General features: G+C 45.3%; 1 protein-coding gene across 4 annotated transcripts in view; it reads left to right on the top strand.

Moving 5' to 3' along the window:
* LOC112835533 (TBC1 domain family member 14) overlaps window positions 1–24,023 on the top strand; it is a 201,224-nt gene that overhangs the window by 36,440 nt on the left and 140,761 nt on the right. For all 4 annotated transcript variants that reach the window (XM_073891398.1, XM_073891399.1, XM_073891397.1 and 1 more), the window contains exon 3: window positions 13,652–13,789. In XM_073891398.1, the coding sequence (XP_073747499.1) occupies window positions 13,652–13,789 (138 nt within the window). The remainder of the gene's footprint in view (window positions 1–13,651; window positions 13,790–24,023) is intronic.

Below are 24,023 nucleotides of genomic sequence, written 5' to 3'. Positions count from 1 at the left end.
GTCATCTGCTTCCATACTCGATGTTTCTAGTGGAGAGCTCTTCTTTGCAGCTATTAGAAAATACTATCTTTCGCAGTAGATTATAATGTCTTTGAGCACAGAAATCAGATATTCATCATCTTTTTTTTTTTTTTAAGATTTTATTTATTTGAGGGAGAGGGAGAGGGAGAGAGAAGGCACCAGCGGGGAGTGGGGTAGAGGGAGAGGGAGAAGCAGGCTTCCTGCTGAGCAGAGAGCCCAGTTCAGGGCGATCCCAGGGCCCTGAGATCATGACCTGAGCCGAAGGCGGACGCTTCACCGACTGAGCCCCCCCAGGCGCCCCCAGATACTCTTCTTAAACATTTTTGACTTTTTTTTTTTTTTTTAGATTTTCTTTCTTTATTTGACAGAGAGAGAGACAGTGAGAGCAGGAACACAAGCAGGGGGAGTGGGAGAGGGAGAAGCAGGCTTCCCGCTGAGCAGGGAGCCCGATGTGGGGCTCGATCCCAGGACCCTGGGATCATGACCTGAGCTGAAGGCAGATGCTTAACAACTGAGCCACCCAGGAGCCCCAAACATTTTTGACTTCTTGTGAAATAATTTCAAAAACATCAGAATGACGAAACAGGTTGAGGAACTCTTGTGTATGTACTCTTTTTTTTTTTTTTAACCCAATGAAGTGGTTTTTTTTTTTTTTTTTAAAGATTTTATGTATTTATTTGACAGAGAGACAGCAAGAGAGGGAACACAAGCAGGGGGAGAGGGAGAAGCAGGCTTCCCGCTGAGCAGGGAGCGGGATGCGGGGCTCGATCCCAGGGTCCTGGGATCACGACCTGAGCCGAAGGCAGACACTTGACGACTGAGCCACCCAGGCGCCCCTCTTGTGTACTCTTTACTCTGTCACCTGTTGATCATATTTTCCTGCTTTTGCTTTATTTCTCCCCTCTCATTTTGATACTTACCCTAATTAAATCAGCATATGTTTCTTAAGATTGGACTTTCTCTTAGATAGCCGTGAGAATTATAAAATTCAGGAAAATTAACACCAACGCATTGGTATATAATATACGTCAGTGTTCCCTTTTTATCCATTGTCCCAGTAATGTCCTGCATCGCAGTGTTCCCCTCGTCCAGGATCCAGTTGGAGACCACACACTGACTTCAGTGGGTGCTCCTCTTGGGTCCTTTAATCTGGAAGAGTTCCATGTCTTTCCTCTGTGGCTCACGACGTTGACATTTTTGAAGATTACAGGCCTGCTGTTTTGCGGCATATCCTTACCTTCGGGTTCGTCTGATGTTTGCTCCTGTTTAGCATCAGCCTATGTGTTGATGGCAGTGACGTTGCATGAGCGGTGGAGTCCCCTTCTTTTCCCTGCACCTCAGTAAATGCACATGACGTCAGTCGGCTTCCTGGTGGCAGCGCTGGCTTTGCTGACGTCTGCCGCGTTTCTCCGGTGCGAAGCTGAGTTCTCTTCCCCAGGTGACCTGTGACCTGTGCGGGAGACTGGCACTTCTGCTGGGCCTAGATGACTCCGCCTGAATCACTTGTACCCGGTGACTGCTCTAACTCTGTTGTCCCTCTGCATCTGCTAGTTGGCAGTCTAGTGTAATGCCTTTCTCCTTTTAAGATCAGTGGCCCCGTCACGTAGAGAGCACCACAGCAGGCCCAGGGCAGCGGCAGCCGTGTGCTAAAGGGACTGTCTCAGCCTTCCTTCCGTACCTTGAGGGTGAGGAGTATTCTGTCTACTCCGTGTGGAAGTGGACATTCCGAGGAGGTTTGGTGAGCTGCCTAAGGCCACACAGTAACGAGTCAGGATGTAAACTCATGTCTGCCAGACCCAAATCATGTGCCCAGTGTTTATCATTAGAGAGTTTTGTTGTTTCTGTTTGTTTTCAAATATAACAAATAATTATTGGATGAATAACAACACTTTGTTGTAAAGGCAAGCTTAAGAAACTAGGTGGAATTGGTTTAATGTTTTTTAATGTACTCGGGGTTGGTAGAGGTGGGGAAAAATTCATGTGTGTTAGTTCACATTTGAATTAGGAGTTGAGTCCCTGTAAAGTAAAAGTGAGTTCCATGGCAGCATGCATTGCCAGGAAACTCAAAGCATAAAGTCTTTAACTTTTAAAATAGATTTGAGTTAAATTGTTTAAAAAATATATATATTATATAGTATATAATATAAATAAATGTATATATATATATATATAACATACAAATATAAGGGGCGCCTGGGTGGCTCAGATGGTTAAGCGTCTGCCTTTGGCTCAGGTCGTGATCTCCAGGTCCTGAGCAGGGAGTCTGCTTCTCCCTCTTCATCTGCCCCTCGTCACTGCTCCTACTCTCTCACTCTCTCTCTCTCTCTCTCTCTCTCTCTGTCTCAAATGAATAAATTTAAAAATTCTTAAAAATATATATACATAAGTAGGCTCCACGCCCAGTGCGGAGCCCAATGCAGGCTTAAACCCATGACCCTTAGATTAGGACCTGAGCTGAAATCCAGAGTTAGACGTCTAGGCGACTGAGCCACACAGTTGCCCCTCAAAAATATTTTATTGTTTTACTTAGAATTGGCTAAAAGGGAAGCTTACAGTAAAACTGTAATTTAAAGGTAGGAGTTTACTTTTCTTGCCTCAAGGTTGTGGTGGGTTGCTGGTCAACAGCAAATTCCCCATAATCTTTCATGAGTAGGAAGAGTTATTTTAGGAAGATGGGACTGCCTTTCACTACCCCATTCTTAGAACCCCACACCTTCTTAATTTTCTTTCTTCTATGATTAGTAAATTAAAACTATCATCCAAGAGTTTATTAAAACATTTTTTGTGTCTTTATATATGAATGTTCTCAACATCATGAAATCTGTATCAGGGGCGTGTGATGATGACAGAGAGTCCCGCTTGGTCTTGCTTACACAGAAGTGGTAGTAAAGACAAGCACTCACGAGCCAGCCGTAAGTCCGTGCGCTCACTCTCCCTGCCTTCTACCTCCCTGTTGGCCCTGTGCTCTCAGCCCCATAGGTGGAGGTACTTAGATGTGGTGGCAGAGTTACTTGCCCAGGATCACACAGCTAGTCAATTGGGAGCCTTTATTGATTTAAAAACTTCAAATGTCCAGGGGCGCCCAGCTAGCTTAGTCAGTGGGGCCTGTGACTTTTGATCTCAGGGTTGTAGGTTTGAGCCCCATGTTGGATGTAGAGATTACTTAAAATCTTAAAAAAATAAAAATAGAAAATAAAAACTTGAAATGTCCAGAGGCTACGGCTGTCCTCAGTGGCAGCCTGACCCAGGGCCTTCCATAGAATCTGTGCCCCCCCTCGAAGCTTGCCTTATCTATTTCCTGTATCCTCAAGCATACCCCTGCCTCCCCCCCCAGCCCCCTCCACCGCAACCCCAGACTCCCCGCTCCTGGTAGGACAGCTTGGTCATGGCCCTATTCCTGACCCAACTACTAGGACAAGGGGACCTTGGCTGGGCTACAAGCACCTGGCACCATAGGGACTGAGAATTGGAGAAGATGGTGTGCCAGAGATAGTCTGGGGTGATTAGGGTGCGGAGCTGTCAAAAAGCCATCCTCCGGGCACCTGGGTGGCACAGTCAGTTAAGTGTCCAGCTCTTGATTCACCTCAGGTCTTGATCTCAGGGTTGTGAGTTCAAGCCCCACGTTGAGGTCTGCACTGGGCGTGGAGCCTACTTTAAAAAAAAAAAAAAAGTCCTCTCAAAGTACCTGCATACAAAGTAGCATTTTCTTCTAAAATGCTTTTCTTTTTTTTTCTTTTTTTTAAAGATTTTATTTATTTATTTGACAGAGAGAGACACAGTGAGAGAGGGAACACAGCAGGGGGAGTGGGAGAGGGAGAAGCAGGCTTCCTGCTGAGCAGGGAGCCCGATGCGGGGCTCGATCCCAGGACCCTGGGACCATGACCTGAGCCGAAGGCAGATGCCCAACGACTGAGCCACCCAGGCGCCCCTAAAATGCTTTTCAGTTTGGGGAAATGTTTCCTGTTTGTACTACATTCTGAGATTTGTGTTTCAAACAAATAAACCATTTGCACTGTTACCCACTCTTCATGATTTTGTTCTCCTTGTTTCTTCCAGGAGTTTTCTCTTTGCACACCTCCTCTGAGATTGTCTTTTCGTGGTCGTCCCTCAATCTCTGTGATTGCTTTAGGTGTTCTTACGATGTCAGATTGTTTTAGCTTCCAGAGCTTCACTGACTGTTCCAGATAGGGAGCAACCATGGATTCTGCACAAAAATACAAGAGGGTTTTTTTCCTTATGCTTTTTATTGAGGCCTAGAGTTTATACCGATTAGGGTAGTAATGGGTGAATGAATAGTCACGAAGATCATATCTATGTAATGACAGCCAGATAGACAGTCAGCACATGACTGTCAGCACAGAAGCCCCGGGTGCCCTGCAGCTTCACCATGCTCCACATGCCCAGAGAGGAACCTGGCAGTGTGACCTGTTTTCCACTCCCCTCCTCTGGGCTACTGGCACCTGCCTCGCTAATGTGTTCTGTCCAGGCCTGAGAGGCCTCCCCCAGCTCCACTGGTTTCTCTGTCTTTTAAAGGGCCACCTTTTTCTCTACCTCTTGCCCTGCACCTAGAATGGGTACATTTCCCAGAGGGGAGAACAGGCTCAGATGTCCATCCCCTGTGCCACCAGCTGCTCTTGCCTAGGACGGTTCCCCCTCCTTGTCTTCTCAAGGCCTGGATGCTTCGACAGTCTCTTAATGTTTCAGCCCAGGTGTTGTAACTTGCTTTGGTTTTGTATTTTTTCTGGCTTTTCTGGTTAGTCTGGGCAGGGAAGTTGGTCTGCTGCCAGTGACATTTTGGTTCCCAGTAAAATTGAGAAGAAGAGATTTCCTACATACCCCCTGCTCCACACATGCAGAGCCTCTCCCGTTACTGACACCCCCACCCAAGCAGTACCTTTGTTAGTGAACCTGCACTGATACATAATCACCCGAAGTCCATAGCTTACATTAGGTTTCACTCTCTGTGTTGAACATTCTCTGGATTTGGACAGATGCAGAGTAAATGCCATGTATCCATCATCACAGTATCTTCCAGAGTAGTTTCCCTACCCCAAACACCCTCCGTGCTCCACCTGTTCATCCCTCTGTCCCCCAAGCCCTGGCAGCCTTTGATCTCTTTACTGCCTCCATAGTTTCGCCTATTCCGGAATGTCATAGAATTGGGATCACACAGCATGTGACCTTTTCAGATTGGCTTCTTTCACTGACTAATAGACATTTAAGTTTCCTCCTGGTCTTTTTGTGGCTGGATAGCTCATTGTTTTGTGACACTGAATAATCCATCATCTGGATAAATCACAGTTTGTTTATATACTGAAAGACATCTTCCATGTTGTAGCATGTGTCAAAATTTCCTCCTTTTTTAAGGCTATATAATATTCCATTGTAGGAAAATGCCACATTTTGCGTATCCATCTGTCAGTAGACATTTGGGTTTCTTCCATGTCATAGCTGTTGTGAATGACACTGCCATGAGTATGAGACAGTATTTCTTTGAGACCCTACTTTCAATTTGGGGGAGGTATGTACTCAGAAGTGGAATTGCTGGGTCATATGGTAATTCTGTTTAAAAAAAATTTTCTTTTTTAAATTTTATTTATTTGAGAGAGAGAGTGAGAGCACGAGAGGGGGTAGAGACAGAGGGAAAGGATGAAGCAGACTCTCCTGCTGAGCAGGGAGCCCGATGTGAGATCATGACCTGAGCTGAAGGCAGATGCGTAACCGACTGAGCCACCCAGGCATCCTTCTGTTTTAAATTTTTTGAGGAACCTCCAGCAGCTACACCATTTTACATTCCCACCAACAGTGCACACGGGTCCAATTTCTCTGTAAAAATCACTCACACTTTTGTTATTTTCTAGTTTTTTGATAGTAGCCATCCTGATGGGTGTGATGTGGTAGGTATCTCATTGTGGTTTGATTCGCATTCTCCCTGATGATCAGTAATTGTTGAACATCTTTTCCTATGCTCACGGGCCATCTGGGTGTCTTCTGTGGAAGACCATCTGTTCATGTCCTTTGCCCATTTTTTAATCGAGCTGTTTCTTGCTGTCGTTGAATGCTGGGAGTTCTCCATACGTTTTAGTGTTAATCCCCCCATTGGAGACAAGGTTGGAAATATTTTCTTCCATCCTGTGGGCTGTCTTTTCACTCTGTAGATACAGAGTGCCTTTAATATACAAAATTTAAAAATTTTCATGAAGTCCAATTTGTCTGTTTTTTTCTTTTGTTGCCTGTGCCTTTGGTGTCCTGTCCGAGAGATCACTGCCAAAACTAATGTCGTGAAGCTTTATCCTGTTTCTTCCCAGAGATTTATAGATTTAGCTCTTACATATATGGCTTTGATCCACTTCTGGTTAAATTTTGTATGTGGTGTGAGGTATGGGTCCACTGTCATTCTTTTGCAGGAGATGTCCAGTCTTCCCAGCACCATTTCTTGAAAAGACTGTCCTTTTCCCATTGTTTGGTCATGGCACCGTTGTTGAAAATCATTTGACCACATGCATGAGGGTCTATTTCTGGTCTCTCTGTTCTGTTTCTTTGGTCTAATATCTGTCTTTCTGCTAGTACCACTCTGTTTTGATTAGTGTAGCTTTGTTAGTTTCTTTTAAATCTCCTAATTGAGTTGTATCTTCTAGCTCAGAGTCCATCATTCTAGAAATGTAGCTGCATTATTGCATATTTGTATCGCAGGAGGCTAAATAAGAACATCTACTGATTGCTGAGTGGGACTGATGACTTCTGCATTGGGCACAGCTCGTTTATTCCTGGAACCACTTCTGACATGCTCTTGCAGTCTACCACCAATAGTTGAGCGTATGTCTACCTGGGGAAGCTAACATCTGCAGTGCTCCCCTGGAAGATTATGGTCCTCTTTAACAGTAACTACCACAAAGTCTGACCCATCCTGGGATCCTCAGGTGTCTCACCACGTATGCTATATTTCAACATACATTTACTCAAAGACCGTGATTAAATAAACCTTAGACGTAGGGAACATGACAGTACAGTCAGAGTAGGAGTTCGCACGGTGGATGGGTACACAAATTCATGTCCACAGACTCCCTAAGATACCATAATAAAAATGTGGGTTTTTTGGGGGGGAGGGTAGAACCTTTTTTTTTTTTTAAAGATTTTATTTATTTATTTGAGAGAGAGAGAGACACAGTGAGAGAGGGAACACAAGCAGGGGGAGTGGGAGAGGGAGAAGCAGGCTTCCCACGGAGCAGGGAGCCCGACGCGGGGCTCGATCCCAGGACCCTGGGACCATGACCTGAGCCGAAGGCAGACGCTTAACGACTAAACCACCCAGGCGCCCAAGGGTAGAACCTTTAAATGGAATAGACAAAAGGTTTTGAATATAAGTAATTGCATTATTTTTTTTAATATAAATAATTGCATTTTTTAAATGCACGTCTACTTTTTTGCTCACCACATGGTTGCCCATGACGTGTCAGACACTGTGACAAGCACCAGGAATACAGGGCTGACTAGGGGTGGTCCTCCAGAGATAGTTGCTAGTTTTCGGATCTGTGACACACTAGCTGTGCAGAGCTGGGGACACTGGATGGGGGAGGATGGCAGTGGGAATGACAGAGGAGAGCCCAGTTGAGCAGTTGAAGGAAGGAGGAAGGGAGAGTGCATGCGAGGTCAGGGAAACAGGAAGGGCCTGTGTTGTGAGGCCGGAGACGAGCAGGGCAGGGGCGGGAGCGGGCGATGGGACTGGGAGTGTGAGCGGACCGGCCCCAACGGACCTGACGTGCTGTGGCGGGGGTTGCTTGTTGGCCCCCGGGACAGACAGTTCTCTAGACCCCCGGCACTGCAGGACGGCATGTGCTGCTGGGGATACTGGTTGGGCAGCTGATCGTAGGGAGGCCACTGAAGAATTGTCACTGCTGACTGAGGACCTAGCTGGAGGTGACCTCAAATTATGTTTGTTTTTTAGAGACGAGTCGCCTTTCTGTTGAGTAACGAGAAGTGGATTCATTACTTAGGCCCTTCCTCAAATTCTAGCTGTATCTTTTATTCACAAGCAACCAAAAATTTAGCCTAAGGGGAGGTGGGGTGGGGGAGGTCTTCCATAACTGAATTTCCAGAAGTAGGCTGGCCCGAACCTGGTTCAGTTCAGAGCTTTCCCGGTGTCATTAGAACTTCTGCCCTGCCTCTCTGCCTGCCTCCCTCTGGCAGCTTGGTTTTGCAGCCAGCTCCCAGGGACGTGGGGGGCAAGTGAAAATGAGCACAGTTCTGGCATCCAGAGGATGTGTTACCCCCCCTCCCTTTTTTGCTCATTTTCAAGTGCCCAGGTCTGATTGGTCCCAGGCCTGTGTGAGCCAGTCTTTGTGGCCAAAGGGATGAAACACGCAGATTTGTATTAAGCCATTTAGGGCCTGAAGATGGGGGTGGTACTAGTCCCATTCAGACATTTCATGGATTTGGTTTTTCAGGGTGTTAACAGGAAGGTGTGGGAGGCAGGGGTGGATGCCGAGCAGCTAACAGCAAACGTCATTATCCCAGCTGTAATTTCAGAATGGCATGTTCTTTCCCTTCCTCCGGTTCCTAGTGTTTCCTTTTTGACAGAAGGCAGCAAGAGAGAGTCAATCAAAACTCTAGCCTTATGTCACCTCACAGTAGTGTCTGGAAAAGTACTTGGTAATAGATTTTCATGCTGAGAATGTTCTTTAGCTGTATCTTCTTTTGGTACTTGGTAATTTTCTCTGTCTTGAAGATTACGACTTTGAGAAATCATCCTTGATTTTACTGAGTTTATCGAGTAGGTATTTGGCACATGTCCAGTATTTTGTTTGTGCCTAAGTGGACTTGTAATGAGTGTAGCATAGGGGACTAAAAACATAATAAAATAGAAATATCTTGAACTGTCTTTTTATACTGTGTTCTTTTAAAAGCTGATTATTAGCTCGATGCTATTGTTTAGATAAGTCCTAATACATTCACACAGTACATGAAACCAGAAAAAAAAGGGAGCTCTCAACTACAGTAAGTGGAAGAACCAGAATGCACAAAAGTGTATCTACTACGCTGTTTATGTAACTTTTGCTACACACTTGATAATGTTTCTGAATGAAGTCAGCCTAAAATTACAAGGCAAAACAGCATGTATCTGCAAAATTTATAAAGCCATCCTAACAGCTAACATTGTTTGACTCACAAATAATGGCAAGCTGCTTTGTATGTTGAATGAAAATTCTGTCAAAGTGAAAACAAGAAGCAAGCTCCCCGCTCCGGCCCAGCTTGGTGGTGGGATTTGTCCAGGGTCACAGTGCAGTACCAGCTCTGGTTTCCCATTTGACACAGTGCAGAGTGATCATCTGTATCTTCACATCTGTTCACAACTGTTCAACTGAGAAGCTTCCACCGAACTTTTACTTGGCGGTGACTAATCTGCACTATAATGACATACGAAAAGGCAAATATTAAGAATCTTAACAGAATTTTATAAATGTCTTCTAGGCAATTAACATGTTTAATTAAACTCATGCCTGCAGGTTAATGTCAGTATTTGGCAGTATCTGTTTGTGTGAAAAGACATTTTCAAAGATGAAAGACACTGTGTCTTATCATAGATCAGCATGAACAGGGTGGCTAGGTGAGGAAAAGAAAAGACCTCCAACTTGGAGAGGAAGAACTACAACTATCTGTGGTTCGCAGGTGACACAATCTTGTATATAGAAAATAGTAAGGAATGAAATTAAGAAAATTCCATTTACAACAGTATCAAAAAGGATAAAATACTTAGGAATAAATCTAACAAAAGAAGTGCAAGACTTGCACACTGAAAACGTCACTGAGAGAAATGAAAGAAGATCTCGTAGATAGAAGGACCTCCCGTGCTCACAATCAGAAGACTCCGTGTCAGTAAGACAGGAGCGCCCCGCACACTGACACGCACACAGCGCAGCCCTGTCGGAGTCCCTGCTGCCCATGGGGCCACAATTGGCAAGCTGGTCCTAAAATCCATATAGACTTCTAAAGGGACTCAGAATAGCTGAAAAAAAATCTTGACGAAAAAAGAGGACTCACACTCCTCAATTTCAAAACTCACTACCAGGCTCTGGTAATCAAGACCACTTGGTACTGGTGTACATATACTATAGAAGACGAAACTGAGCGTTCAGGAATGAACCTGTATATTTATGGTCTAACAAGACCGTTCAAGGGGGAAAGAATGGTCTTTTCAACAAAAGGTGCAGAGACAACAGAGTAACCACCTGTAATGGAAGTTGGACTCCTACTTCATACCACATGCAAATGTGAACTCCAGCTGGTCTCTAGACCTGAATGAAAGGAGCTGAACTATGAAGCTCTTGGAAGAAAATGGAGGAATGAATCTTCATGACTTGGAGGAGGCAGTGATTTCTTATTTTTTTTGAGGCAGTGATTTTTTGGGACACCAAAAACAAGCAGCCAAAGACCTCAATAAATGAGACTTTATCACAATGAAAAACTTCTCCACTTCAAAGGACAGCATCAAGAAAGTGAAAAAAACCTATAGAATTGGAGAAAATGTTCACAAATCCTGTATTTAATGAGAGATGTGTGTTCAGAATAGATCATTTAAAAATGGGCCAAGTATTTGAATAGGCCGCTGGTATATCTTATCTGGACAAAGGACAGTAAGCACATGAAAGGATGCTCCATGTTGTTATTCATTAGGGAGACGAAGACCATGATGAGACACCACTTCGTGCACGCTGGGATAGCTAAAATAAAAACCCAGGAGACGATGAGTGTCAGTGAGGATGTGGGGGCGGTGGAGCCCTGAGACATTGCTGGTGTGATGGTGAGATATAGCTGCTTTGAAAATAGTCTGACAGTTATTCAAAAGGTTGAACACAGAGATGCCGTGTGACCCAGCAGCTCTACTCCTAGGTGTATAATCGGGAGAACAGAAAAGATACGTCCATACAAAAACTGGTATGTGAATGTTCGTAATAGCCAACAGGTAAAACGATCCAAATGCCCAATAGTGAATGCATGCACAGATGAAATGCAGCAGAATATTAGTCAGAAAAGGGAGTGGAGCATGATTACGTCCCACAGCCTGTATGAAGGGTGAGCCTTCACAACCTTGCACTGAGGTTAAGAAGCCAGACACAAAAGGAAGTCTGTCAGATCATTTCATTTATATGGAATTTCCAGAATAGGCAGATCCATAGAGACAGCAGGTGAGTAGTTCCCCAGTGACTCAGGAGAGAGCAAAGTAGTGATGGGAAGGGACTGGTAATGGTACAGGGTTTCATTTGGGGGTGATGAACAGGTTTTATTTTATTTATTTGTTTATATTTTTAAAAAGATTTTATTTATTGTCAAGAGAGGGAGAGAGCCCTAGTTGGGGGGAGCGGCAGAGGGAGAAGCGGGCTCCCTGCAGAGCCCGACGCGGGGCTCGATCCCAGGACCACGGGATCATGACCTGACCCGAAGGCAGATGCCCAACCGACAGCCACCTAGGCACCCCAACAACTTTTGACTATTAAAGAGTATGACCTAATTGTAAGAAAAATCAGAAAATAAGATTTCGTTTCCTTCTCCTACTCACCAAGAGATAAGCTCCTCAGTGACCTCTTAGTTCATGTGCACACACGTTCACACGAAATGCGATTGTACTGTTTTATAGACTATTTCTCTTGTGTATACTGTGGATAGCTTTCTTTGTCAATAAATAGGCTTCATAATCTCCTTAATGGCTGTAATATCTCATCGCCTGGATGAAGTATAACTTATTTAACCAGGTCTTCCATATTTGGCATTTAAATTGTGTCTGCATGTTTGCCTTGATTGACAGCACTGTGATCAACACACAGTAGCTAAATGTGTGCGCAGAGTGGTGATTATTTTGTTAGGATAAATTCTCAGAAATAGAATTACTAGATTGAAAGTACACGTCCCTGTTTAAGATGTGATATGTATTGTCAGACTGCCTCTAGAAAGAGCACCTGTCCATGTGAACTGAATTTTGAAAGTCCCTTCCATCTGCATAATAAAACTTCATTAAGACCCTTGAATGTGGGTGACCTCTGCTGAGCTATAACTTCAGTAGAGAAACATGTTCATAATCTCAAGAAGGAGAAAGAGCCAGTCTCAGCAGCTCAAACAAAAAGGAGTCCTGTTTTCCATTAATACAGAGATAACTTCTCTACTTTGTTTTATATGCTGTGAACAATAGAATTACAACATTTCTTTCTACCTTTGGAAGCTTCGAGTCTATGTTGTTAGGGTTCTGTCCAGTGTTGCTGTTTGAGGACAAACCCTATCACCAGAAGATATCACTGATAAGGAAATGTCTGGTTTCAGGTGTAGTCCAGCCAAACCCGTCAGATAAACGGAAATATACTGATAGTACTTACTTGGCCATTAAGCACATTTTCCCTTGGAAAATTGGAATTGACACCACTCAGCCAGAAAATATGTTTTTTGGGTTCATGAGATCTGCAAACATGCCTAAGAAATTAAGAAAAAGTATGCTAATTATGATGGGTATGGAAGGAGGGACTGTTCTCCCACTCTTATCTGGTGGCATAAAAGTAATTTTTATGTATTGGATCAAAGTAAAAATTGGGTCACACAGTTGATGGTGTATGATTTGATCTTTTAAAATCTTTTGTGTTTATTATTATACTTTTCCTTCTTTATCTCCTCTTATTTATATATTTATAACCATGTCCTGAGGGTCTGCTGTAGGCCACGTCATCTTCTAAGTAATTTTAAAAATTTTTCCATTGTTTGTCTTTCTGATCCTTTTTTTTCTTACTGTCTGTCCACTGGTTTTAATCATAATTTGTCAAATGGAAGTCTATTTATTTATTTATTTATTTATTTATTTTCAAATGGAGGGCTTTTTAAAAGGCAAAACAAAGTAGCAAAGCAATTAAAAATATTACTTTAAAGTCCCAGTTTCGTGAAATAGCTATAAACTTACATCTTAGAATATTCTATAGCCAAAGAATTTGTGGATGCTTACAATTTAGTAAGTTAAGTCAAATACAATATTCTATAACTAGCATGAATTCAAATCTGTGATTTTTTAAAGCATACGGAAAAGACCCAATGAAGCAGACCAAATTATTCTGGTTTTCACTGGGTGGTTGGATCATGGATGATTTTGCTTTCTTCCCACTTTTCAAATTTTCTTCAGATTTTTATTATGGGCCTATGTAACCAAGGGGAAAAATAAACTTGTAATGCCAACATAAAATTGTTTTTTAGACTACAAGGTAAAGAAATAGGGATTGAACCATTTAACTGTTAAATGTTAAAATCTGATAGTAATATAAACACTCATTATTGAGGAATGAGAAGCACAGAAGAGAAGACAATTAATTATGTATGTAGTCTGGAATTTATTTATGATGTACTTGCATTAGCACTTCCTGAATGTCAGTGGGCCATATTCCTTCAGATCATAAATAAAGCATAAATAATATAATGAGAATCTGGGTAATAGATACCAAATGAATGATTATTCCACAGTGCTCAGATTTACTGTGTTCTGTGGTCTCTGAACTTACTAATGTGAATGTACTTGGGAGGGGAATGTGTGAGCATGTGGGAAATAACAGTGTTTGAAACTTGCTTCTTAGTCTTGTTCATTGAACTCTGTCTAATCTTATTTTAGGAGAATGACATCTTCCTGGGCTGGGAAAAAGGAGCTTACAAGAAATGGGGAAAGAGTAAGAAAAAGTGCTCAGATCTGACCCTGGAAGAAATGAAAAAACAGGCTGCTGTCCAGTGTCTTCGCTCTGCTTCTGATGAAGTAGGTTCACAGTTCATCTCTAATACTTAACAAAATAGAGGCAGGTGGGGGGGGGATTTTTTTAAAAGTACGCAAATAGAACATCTTGACCAAAGAAACTTAGAAAAATAAACTACTCATTATCTTACCGCTGTAGTGTGAACAGTATCACTTTTTCCTCTAGGGCACTTTAATGCATAAATGAAGTTGTGTTAAAATATATTCTTCTAAAGTACTATTACAGTTAGACTATACACTGAATTGTATATCCTTTTTTCCTATTAAACATGTTCCATCTTTTTATTACATTATCTTTATTTCTCATAGTGGCTAAGTTCTGTTTCAGTAAATAATATTCCAACAGCAGTATAATACACTCTTTATTAGTAGATATTTACTTAGCTTGCTCTTTTTTTTTTTAAGTAATCTCTGTGCTCAAACTCATGACTCCTGAGATCCCAGAGTCGCGTGCTCTGCTGACTGAGCCAGCCAGGCACTCCTGTTCAGCTTGCTCTTTATTTTCTGTTATGCTCTCCAGAATATTTTCATATGTGGCTTTTCCATATTCTAGATTATTTCTCTGGGATCCTTTCCTAGAAGTGGGATAGCGGTTTAGTATTTTAAGGATACTACATTTGCTTATGATTCATACTTATTTGTTTTTAGAAAATATTACAAGATTTTTTTTTTTTAATTTTATTTATTTGACAGAGAGAGACACAGCGAGAGAGGGAACACAAGCAGGGGGAGTGGGAGAGGGAGAAAGCGGGCTTCCCGCCGAGCAGAGAGCCTGACGCGGGGCTTGATCCCCGGACCCTGGGATCATGACCTGAGTCTAAGGCAGACACTTAACGACTGAGCCACCCAGGCACCCCAAGATTTTTTTTTTTAAGTAAGCACTACACCCTTGGGGCTTGAACTCATGACCCTGAGATCAAGAGTCGCGTGCTCTACTGACTGAGCCAGCCAGGTGCCCCATAAGAGGTTATTTTATAAATCTTCTAATACTTCATATAAAATATTTGTCATGTCCTTTAGCATCCTGAAAAACAAAATGGTTTTAGAATATAATCACCCATTCAAATTACTACTATACAGTTTTTTTGCTTTAAAAATTTCATTTATTTATTTGACAGAGAGTGAGAGAGCACAAGCGGAGGGCAGGTGGCAGAGGGGAGAGGGAGAAGCAGACTCCCCACTGAGCAGGGAGCCCGATGCAGGCTCGATCCTAGGACCCCGGGATCATGACCTGAGCCAAAGGTAGACGCTTAACTGATGGAGCCACCCAGGCATCCCGATACTATGCAGTTCTTACTAACTCACTGTAAGATGTACTCTCTGAGATCCCACTACTTAGAAAATTATTTTATTTTGCTTTTACCAGTTATTTGAGATGGTGTGGTTTAAGTACCTTTTGTGAAGCAGAGTTGAATTGAAAGGATTCTGTCCTCTAGAAACTTCTTAATTTAAATGGGTGATTATATATATATATTTTTAAGATTTTATTTATTTATTTCACAGAGAGAGAGAGAGCACAAGTAGGCAGAGAGGCAGGCACAGGGAGAAGGAGAAGCAGGCTCCCCACCGAGCAGAGAGCCGGACGCAGGACTCGATCCCAGGACGCTGGGATCATGACCTGAGCTCAAGTCGGACGCTTAAGCATCTGAGCCACCCAGGCGCCCCTGAATGGGTGATTCTATTCTGAAACCATTTTGTTCTTTCAGGATGCTAAGGGACATGACAAATATTTTATGTGAGTATTAGAAGATGAATAAAACAATCCTAGGAGTTCTCTAGTGGCTGATGTTGGGGTGACCGGCTTTGCTAATTGGGTAATCTGTAGAGGTGCCTTCTTGTGGCACCGCCTAGCACACATGCCTCCTAAGGCTCGTGCAGTACGTCCCAGCTGTGCGTTCTCCCCCCGCCCAGCACGTTTTCAGAGACCGAGCCCCTGGCGCCGTCTTGTTCTGCTCATGCAGGCCTCACATCCTCAGTTGCACTGGCTCATTTCTGTCTTCCCTTCGTGACGGTGATCCTCGGGGACTGAGACCATGAGCTCCCTGTGTGTTGGTCTCCTGGTGCCTGACAGCTCGCGAGTGCCGTCTCGGGAGGCGCCGACTGCCTCTTGAATGCAGTTGTGCGCTCGGATGTTCAGGAGTCTCCCCTTGGCGTCCTGACCCTTCCTGTCCTCTCCCACTGGGTTCCTCTCTTGATCGCACGAAACTGCTGCCTCCTCGACTATGGGAGAGGGATTTGCAAGTTACCGCTCATGTGGCTGACTTCAGAACTGTTTCATCACAACAAGTGGGAACATCAGGAACCTAGTTTAAGAAAAGGCGGGAATATACCTGAAGGGCATAGGGATATCTCCCTGAAACCAGGTCTGGAAATTGACAGCCTGAGGAGTGGCCTCAACCGGGAGCAAAATAATTGGCCGCCAAAGGCATTTACTCAGTGATCCACAATCTCTCATTTGCCTCTCTGCTTCTGGGTCATTCTGCTTCTCTCTGAAGTCTGGCTTTCTCTCCTTTAGCACACACAGTGAGAAAACCACCCTGCCAGCCCCATCCCAGCACCACTGCTGAAGGCTAGTATCCACTGTTCAGCTAGGGAGAAATGTCATTGGCTGGGCTTGGGCAGAAGTCCCCCCCCCCCCCCCCCCCCCCGCCCACCAAATGGGTAAGCTGCAAGGAGGGGGGCAGAGTTGCCTGGGGGTCCACTCCTAGAGCAGGGGCAGTACTTAGAGAGAAGGGGGTGGTGTTGGGTAGTTTCCCAAAAGGTATTTTCTACGTGACACTGAAGGGAAAGTAAGTTGGAGTTGAAAATGGTGGATGGTTTTTTAAAGGAGAGGTTAGTTCAGGTAAATTCTTTGAGTGAAATCCAAAGAAGCTGCTGAGTCATGCTTGGGAGGAAAATGTGAGTCAGGAGTTTCAGTCTGGGAGAGGATCTTATTTCTTTGGACCAAAGTTGCTGAGAAATGCCTCTTGCCTTCGACTCGTGGTGAAGGGAAGCCTAGTGGAAAACCAGGGCGCCCAACATGAACTGCGGAAGTGAGGAGTACAGGCACCTTCTAGCCTACCACAGGACCCCGCGCCCCCCTGCCTTGTGGCGTTCATGTCCTAGCTGAGCGTGATGTGCGCTGGAAAGGACTTGGTGTCAAGTAGGAACAGTGCAGGCAAAGGAGAGTGGTTCTTTCCATTGTTGCTTTAGAAAAAATGCATTCCTTTGCCGGAAAGTCAAAGGGGGGATTTTTGTTTCAAGCCCAGTGAAGTCTTCTTGTTTGATTTGTTCTTCTCATTTCATAAAAAAATTGTTGCATTGCTTTTTCCTAACAATGAAGGCTTTTAATCTTACCAAATGAAAATGAGCCGAGTAAGTGAATTTGTGAGGCATGTACTGGGAGCTGGGGACGTGCTTGCAGAATGAAGGAAGAGGAAGTAGGAAGTTCTCAAGCCTTTTTCAGAGTGCTGCTGCTGTGTGTGCATCAACACACAAACTCTTTTTTTTTTTTTAAGATTTTATTTATTTATTTGACAGAGAGAGACACAGTGAGAGAGGGAACACAAGGAGGGGGAATGGGAAATGGGAGAAGCAGGCTTCCCTCGAAACAGGGAACCCAATGTGGGGCTCAATCCCAGGACCCCGGGACCATGACCTGAGCTGAAGGCCAGACGTTTAACAACTGAGCCACCCAGGCGCCCCAACACACAGACTCCTTAAGCCAGCTCTCTGGGTTTTGGGGAGTCAGTGGAAAGAACTTAAAAAAAATCTCTCTTTCCTTATGGCCTGTGACAGTAGAAAGGAATCACTTGTGGATGTTCATAAACTGTAGGCTGTATGTCCCCAAGCTTTTCTTTCTAGAATCTGTCTGGCAGCTTCAATGAAAATAAAGGTACGAAGAGGTCCTCCATAGGAAATTAGAATGCAAAAGGTTTGTTTTCTCTTTTGGCCACAGTGAGTGTTCGTGTGATGTTCATTTCCTAAATATTGAGGATGGTAACATACGTGGTGCTGTGCTTTGCTTTCCCACCCAGTCACTACCAACTGACCAGAATCAAAAGTCGCGAACAAGTTTACAATCCGATTAAAATGTCAATGATATAACTACAAGACAGTAACATAAATGAAGCTGCCGTTCTATTAGGTGGGTAGGTGGGGTGATGTTACGTGTTACCCGCATGACTTTCACGTGTGTGCGCGTGTTGTATTATTACAAGGTACAGTGTTAGTTGTTTCTTTAAAAGCATCCATAGTATCAGGCTCTTCACTGCATCATGGTTTCAGGAGGATGGCCGACTTCCCTGACTCCACTTTTATATACTTGTGAGGTGACACTGTGTCTCCTCCCGCTCTGTCCCTGCAGCAAGTTGCACCCCCACATTACAGCACATCTCTCTGACCTGCTCAGCCCAATATTTTGTCTACGAGATGTCACCAAAACAGTAGGAAACTCCGTTATGTCAAATTTAATTTTAGACATTGAATAAAATTTGGCAGCACCTGCAAAGACTTCGGGCAGTTGGTATTGATTCCCCCAGGAGGTCATGACCTTCGTGGGCTTTGCCTCGGTGAGGTCCTGGTGAGGTCCTGGTGAGGTCTGGCTGAAGCTGCTGTTGCCGATTCCCTTCATTTGCACCTGCACGTGACCTGCACTTCTCTGGGCACTCATCTTCTGTAGGACGTTTGCATCTGCTTTGTTTGCAGTGGTACCAGGGCCTGTAAAGGGGATGGTGCCCCTCACGCCCGCCCCCCAGATGACTGGTTTCATTAAGGGATGCTCTCCGGAGCTGTCTCTCTTTGCCATCAGTGGACAGGCCATGTGCCTGCCGTCAATTACATCCAGACCTCTTGCTGCATTTTATTTTATTTTATTTATTTTTTCCCCCATTTTAAAAACCATAAAACAGTGTTGGAGTTTGCCGGCTCTTGTTTTTGGAATCTTCAAGTTTCTGTGGTGCTGTTTTCTTAGTCCCCGGAGTTGGAGCTTTTTATATTGTTTTTGTTTTCATTTTAACAATGAGTTCTGTTTCTGTTCATTTTCATGGAGCTCCTGAAAGCTGTGTCAAAGCTAGTATTTCGTCGCCCAGTTTGGGCATCAGTGGAAGATGAGGAACCGCAGTAGGCCCTGTTTGGGGAGTGAGTTAGGCTCGCAGCGATGGCTTGGTGAGGGTCTGGAAGGAGTGCTGCTACTCACCCTGGGCAGTCGCTCGGCCTGAGGCTGCCGCGGAGCCTCAGGGAGGGATCGATGCCCCGGGTACCGCTGGGGCTTGTTGCAGTCGCTCATGTTCCCACATTGACCGAAGCCCACCAGTAAAAGCACGTCGTGCATCTTAGTATTTGCGCATGTGTTGTTTATTTGCTATACAGGGTTGGGTATATAAAAACTATTCCATGGTCGTCTGTTGTTGAAGTTAATTTTGACAATATATATTAATTGTGTCTTTGCACACTTTTGAACTTAACTCATTCTGGATAATAATAGCATCAAAACAATGTTAAGTAACATTTATGGAGCACTTAAAATTAGATTCTGAACATTGCAAGAGGTGAGGCTGTGCTCCCTCTGTAGGCCGGAGCCCTGAGAAGCCGGTCAGTGGTCGCTAAAGCTGAGGCGGCTCGCGGTGGCTGCGCTGTCGCAGCCAGCCCTGCCAAGGAAGCCTCGGCCTTACCTCAGTAGTGATGGTGGGGAGGCATTCAAGGATACCTGTAGGCCTTTCGCGGATTTTGGCTTTTCCTCTGGAAAGCAATGAAGCGTTGGAGGGCCTGGAGCAGAGACTGGTGTAACCTGACTTCAATGCTGATAGGACCCCGTGGGCCGCCGCACTGAAGACAGGACGGGACAGGGCAGGGCAGGGGCAGATTCCAAGAAAGTGGTGGTCTGGAAGGTAGAGGACAGTGGGAACTAGTGGGATTCTAAATACATTTTGACGGGACTCAATTTGGGGTGGAGAAAAGAGAGGAGTTGGAGAGGATACCTATAACTTTTGGTCTGAGCAACTGCAAGGATGCAGTTTTCAGGGATGCCTGGTTTGAGTGGCTCAGTCGGTTGAGCATCTGACTCTTAGATTTCAACTTAGGTCATGATCTCAGGGATGGGACATCAAGCCCCGTGTCGGGCTCCGTGCTCAGCACAGAGTCTGCTTAGGATCCTCTCCCTCTGCTGTTCCCCCCCTGCTCATGCTCTCTTTCTCTCTCAAGCCTTTTTTTTTTTTTTTTAAGATCTTATTTATTTATTTGTCAGACAGATAGCACACAAGCATGGAGAGGGGCAGAGGGAGAGGGAGAAGCAGTCTCCCTGCTGAGCAGGGAGCCTGATGCGGGGCTCGATCCCAGGACCCCGGGATCATGACCTGAGCCGAAGGCAGATGCTTAACGGACTGAGCCACCCAAGCGCCCCTCAGATAAATCTTAAAAAAAAAAAAAAAATAGGCAGTTTTCATTTCTGAGGAAAGGAAATTAGGGAAAAAACACTAATCTGTGGGTGGAGGTATGAATAGAGCTTTGAACGTGAGCTTGCTGGGAAGAGGGCCACATGGAGACTCAGAAAGGATGGTTGGATGTGTGAGGGCTGGTGGGGCTGCGTGGTTCAGGGAGGATGTGGAATAATAGACCGTTGGCTTGTTTGGGTAGCTCGCCCAGACCCGGAGATCTCCTGTCTCCAGGGCCAGGTAGGAGGGTGAATACGTTATGGCAGTAGAGAGCAGTGAGGTCTGATGGGGCCTGATCTTCTGATTTCTCTTTAGAAAAGGTGGGGAATTGTGTGTGTGTTTAAAGATTTTATTTATTTATTTGACAGAGAGAGACACAGCGAGAGAGAGAACACAAGCAGGGGGAGTGGGAGAGGGAGAGGCAGGCTTCCCACGGAGCAGGGAGCCCGACACGGGGCTCGATCCCAGGACCCCGGGATCATGACCTGAACCGAAGGCAGATGCTTAACGACTGAACCACCCAGGCGCCCCAAAATTGTGGTTTTTACAAGAAATTCCTGAATATCAGATGTCGAGAAGTGCGGGTATGAGAAAAGGAAAGAAATGGGAACTGCTGAAATCTGTGGCCAAGGGGGCAGGAGGGCAAGCAGGTGGCCTGTGGGGGGTCGTGGCGTGGGCCATAAATCGGACTGCGTGCGTGAGGGGGCGTGTCACACCCCCTGCTACAGACGAGGCAAAGCAGAGTTACCTTTTTCTAAGGCTTCATTCCTCACTTTATTTGATCGTTACTTGTAACAGACGCTGACATCCTTTACTTCTTATGACAAATTATAACTGTTTTTTGGTCCATCACTCTAAGAAGAAGTGGATCTTGTCTTCCCTGGCATGTGGTAGGCATTTGATAATATTTATCCAGTGGATATTTTTCCCCTCCTCTCTACCATACTCTAGAGAGCAGATGTAAATAAGAACTGGAGGCAGCCAGTGGGTAGATTTTCGTAGATCTTCCTGTGGTCAGGGATGGGAATCACGACCCTCATGCAGGTGCCTTGGCAGAAACAGCTTTTTGTTTGGGTTTTTAAATATATATATATATATTTAATCTTTGAATGGCTATAGCCCCGAGATGTTTACTCTGTCTGCATAGTGCATGCTCCCTCCCCCGCCTTCCTATGGCATTATAGCTGGCCACATCACATACTTCTGCTACTTCCATGGTCACTGAAGGCAGGAGCTTATGAACCCTGGTATAGATTCTTCAGTTGTGTCACTTGGTACTCTTTTGTTTATTGGCTTAACGTTAACTTAGTTCTAAATTTTAAAAAGTCTTTTAAAATGGAAGTGATCCTTTATAGTTTATTGGCACCAATCATCATTCCTTGGTATTTAGTTGAGTTTCCTCCCACTAATCTTCCAACTGTGCTTTAGAAATTCAAGTCTGAGGGGCGCCCGGGTGGCTCAGTCAGTTAAGCGTCTGACTCTTGATTTCAGCTCAGGTCATGATCTCAGGATTGTGAGATTGAGCCCTGCATTGGGGTCTGCTCTGGGTGTGGAGCCTCTTAAGATTCTCCCTCTCCCTGTTCCTCCCCCCCAGCTCATGTGAGTGCACTCTCTCACTGTCTCTCTCAAAAAATAAATAAATAAAAATAAAAATCTGAGATCCGAAAAATAGTAAAAGAGCTCTGTCCATGTGCAGGGTAGAGTATTTGGAAGTGTATACTTTGGTTAAGTACCCCAAAACTTAATGACTTACACCAACAGTCCTTTTTACTTGCTCACTGTTGTGTGGGTCAGCTAGGACTCAGCTGGGAGGTTCTGTTGAGGGTCTTGTGTGGGGTCTCATGCACTTGCAATCAGATGGCAGCTGGGCCTGGAAGATGCAAGATTGCTCCCCTCACTTGTCTCTGTCTCTGTGGGGATCACTAGCTGTGACCTCCGCGTGGCTAGTATAGGCCTCTGTGTACGCAGGTGGAGCCCAGGAGGTAGCATCCCAAGAGCACGGGCATCACACTCGCTGGTGTCTCACTGTGGGCGGGGCCTGCGCTGGGCTGAGTGCCAGGAGACATGGCTCATCGGGAGCCCCAAAGTGCTAGGCTTTCCCCATCCTGACAGGTACTTTCTGGAGTGGTGGAACCAGGCAGGACACCAGGCACCTGAGATGGTGTGAGATGCCTTACTGGAAATTGCAGACTATAAGTCAGCAGATTGGTGATTGAATCCTCCCGTCCCTTTCTTCCGTCCAGCTGCCGTGGTGCTGAAGGTCGGGGCCGCTGTGAAGAAGAGACCTTCAGGGGACAAAGTGATGTCTTCAGTTCTAAACACATAGAGATGAAAAAGCTCAGCAGACGGGTTGGAAGGGAGAGTGGAGGGACTCCCCAGGAAGTAGAACAGGAGCACTGCAGAAGCAGTGGGCAGGAGAGAAGTTGGGGGGCTGGTGCAGGAAGTGCGGTAGCCACCCGCAGGAGATGCATCATCCCTGGTGTCACCATTTCCCGGCTGTGGAAAGCCAGGAGTGATCTGCGAATGATTTAGGTGGGGTCGCGTGGTGAGCCCTGGCATGACGTTCAAACCCAGGTCTTTTTGACTCCCCTGTTGCTCCCTGTGAATGGAACACCCAAGTGTCCTGTTGGTTAGTGACCACAGGGTTGGGGTGGGGGTACCCGTCCAGCAGCTAGGGAATGTTCAGTTCACGTGATCTCTCCATAGAAGATGAACCTTTGAGGTGGATGGAATAGCGACAGAAACCTTTGAATGTGGAGAGAAGAGAGGATGGGGGACTGAGTGCGATGGTCTTTGTTTCCCTCGTGATGAGAAGGATGGGTACTGTGGAGAGGCTGGAGAAGGACTGAACACACGGTGGAAAGGGAGCACGTGACAGAATTCTCCAGGAGCAGTGAGATAGTAGCTGCCGCATCCGACGGAGGCTCGGGCTCCGTGGGCGCGGCTGTGTCTTGGGCACCACTCGCAGCCTCAGGCAGGGGAGTGTGGCCGTGCCGGGGCCTCGGAGTCCAGGCAGAATCCGGGGGACTTGGGCTGATCGGGGTCAGGTTAATTACCTTTCTTACTCCTCCAGTTTCCAACTCAAAGCAGAGCAAAATTTAAAGGCATTTTAGAATCAGTGAATCCATTAATGAGATTCTGGAGAATGGAAAACATACACAAAATCTAGAAATGGCACCCGCGCTTAGGTGACTGATGTGACAGGCACTCTGATGGCGCCTCACACGTACGTCATCCTAGTTTGCCCTCGCGAAGCTTGAGGGGCAAGTGTAGTGTTGTCAGCGTCACAGGTAAAAGTTCACGCACCTGCTGCTCAGTGCGTAAGTGCAGGGTGGGAATTCAGACCCAGCCTGGTGGGACCTCAGGGCCCAGTACATTCCGCTTGGCCATTCCCCCTGACCAGCAGGCGTCTTTACAGTGTCAGCTCCAGGACAGGACCCTGTCTCTCCGGGGGTCACGCCTGGCCCAGGGGTGCTCATGACCGTTTGTTGACCGAGGGAGTGCTAAACCAGTGGATGCTCATGCATTCAGAAGCTGGCCAGTCCCCATGTGTGCTTCCCCAGTTTCTGGGTTTGGAGGACAGTTGCTTGAATCTTAGCGTGCTCTTACTGTTCCGGGGGGTGAGGGGCATTTTTACACGTTCACTTGATGCTGGGCCGTGACTGTAGGTGATACCGTTCGATAAAACGATTCATGAGCTCAGTGAGTGGTAGCAGTATTTTCACCTGTAGCGTGTTCTCCCTTACAGTTGGCACTGTTACTTTATACCTTTTTTTTTTTTTTTTAAAGATTTTATGTATTTATAAGAGAGAGAGGAGCAGAGGGAG

This window comes from Callorhinus ursinus, unplaced genomic scaffold (assembly GCF_003265705.2).
Source record: "Callorhinus ursinus isolate GAN/ISIS: 27379988/994484 unplaced genomic scaffold, GSC_fseal_2.0 scaffold4, whole genome shotgun sequence".
Lineage (NCBI taxonomy): Eukaryota > Metazoa > Chordata > Mammalia > Carnivora > Otariidae > Callorhinus > Callorhinus ursinus.
This window is presented reverse-complemented; position numbering and strand designations above follow the sequence as displayed.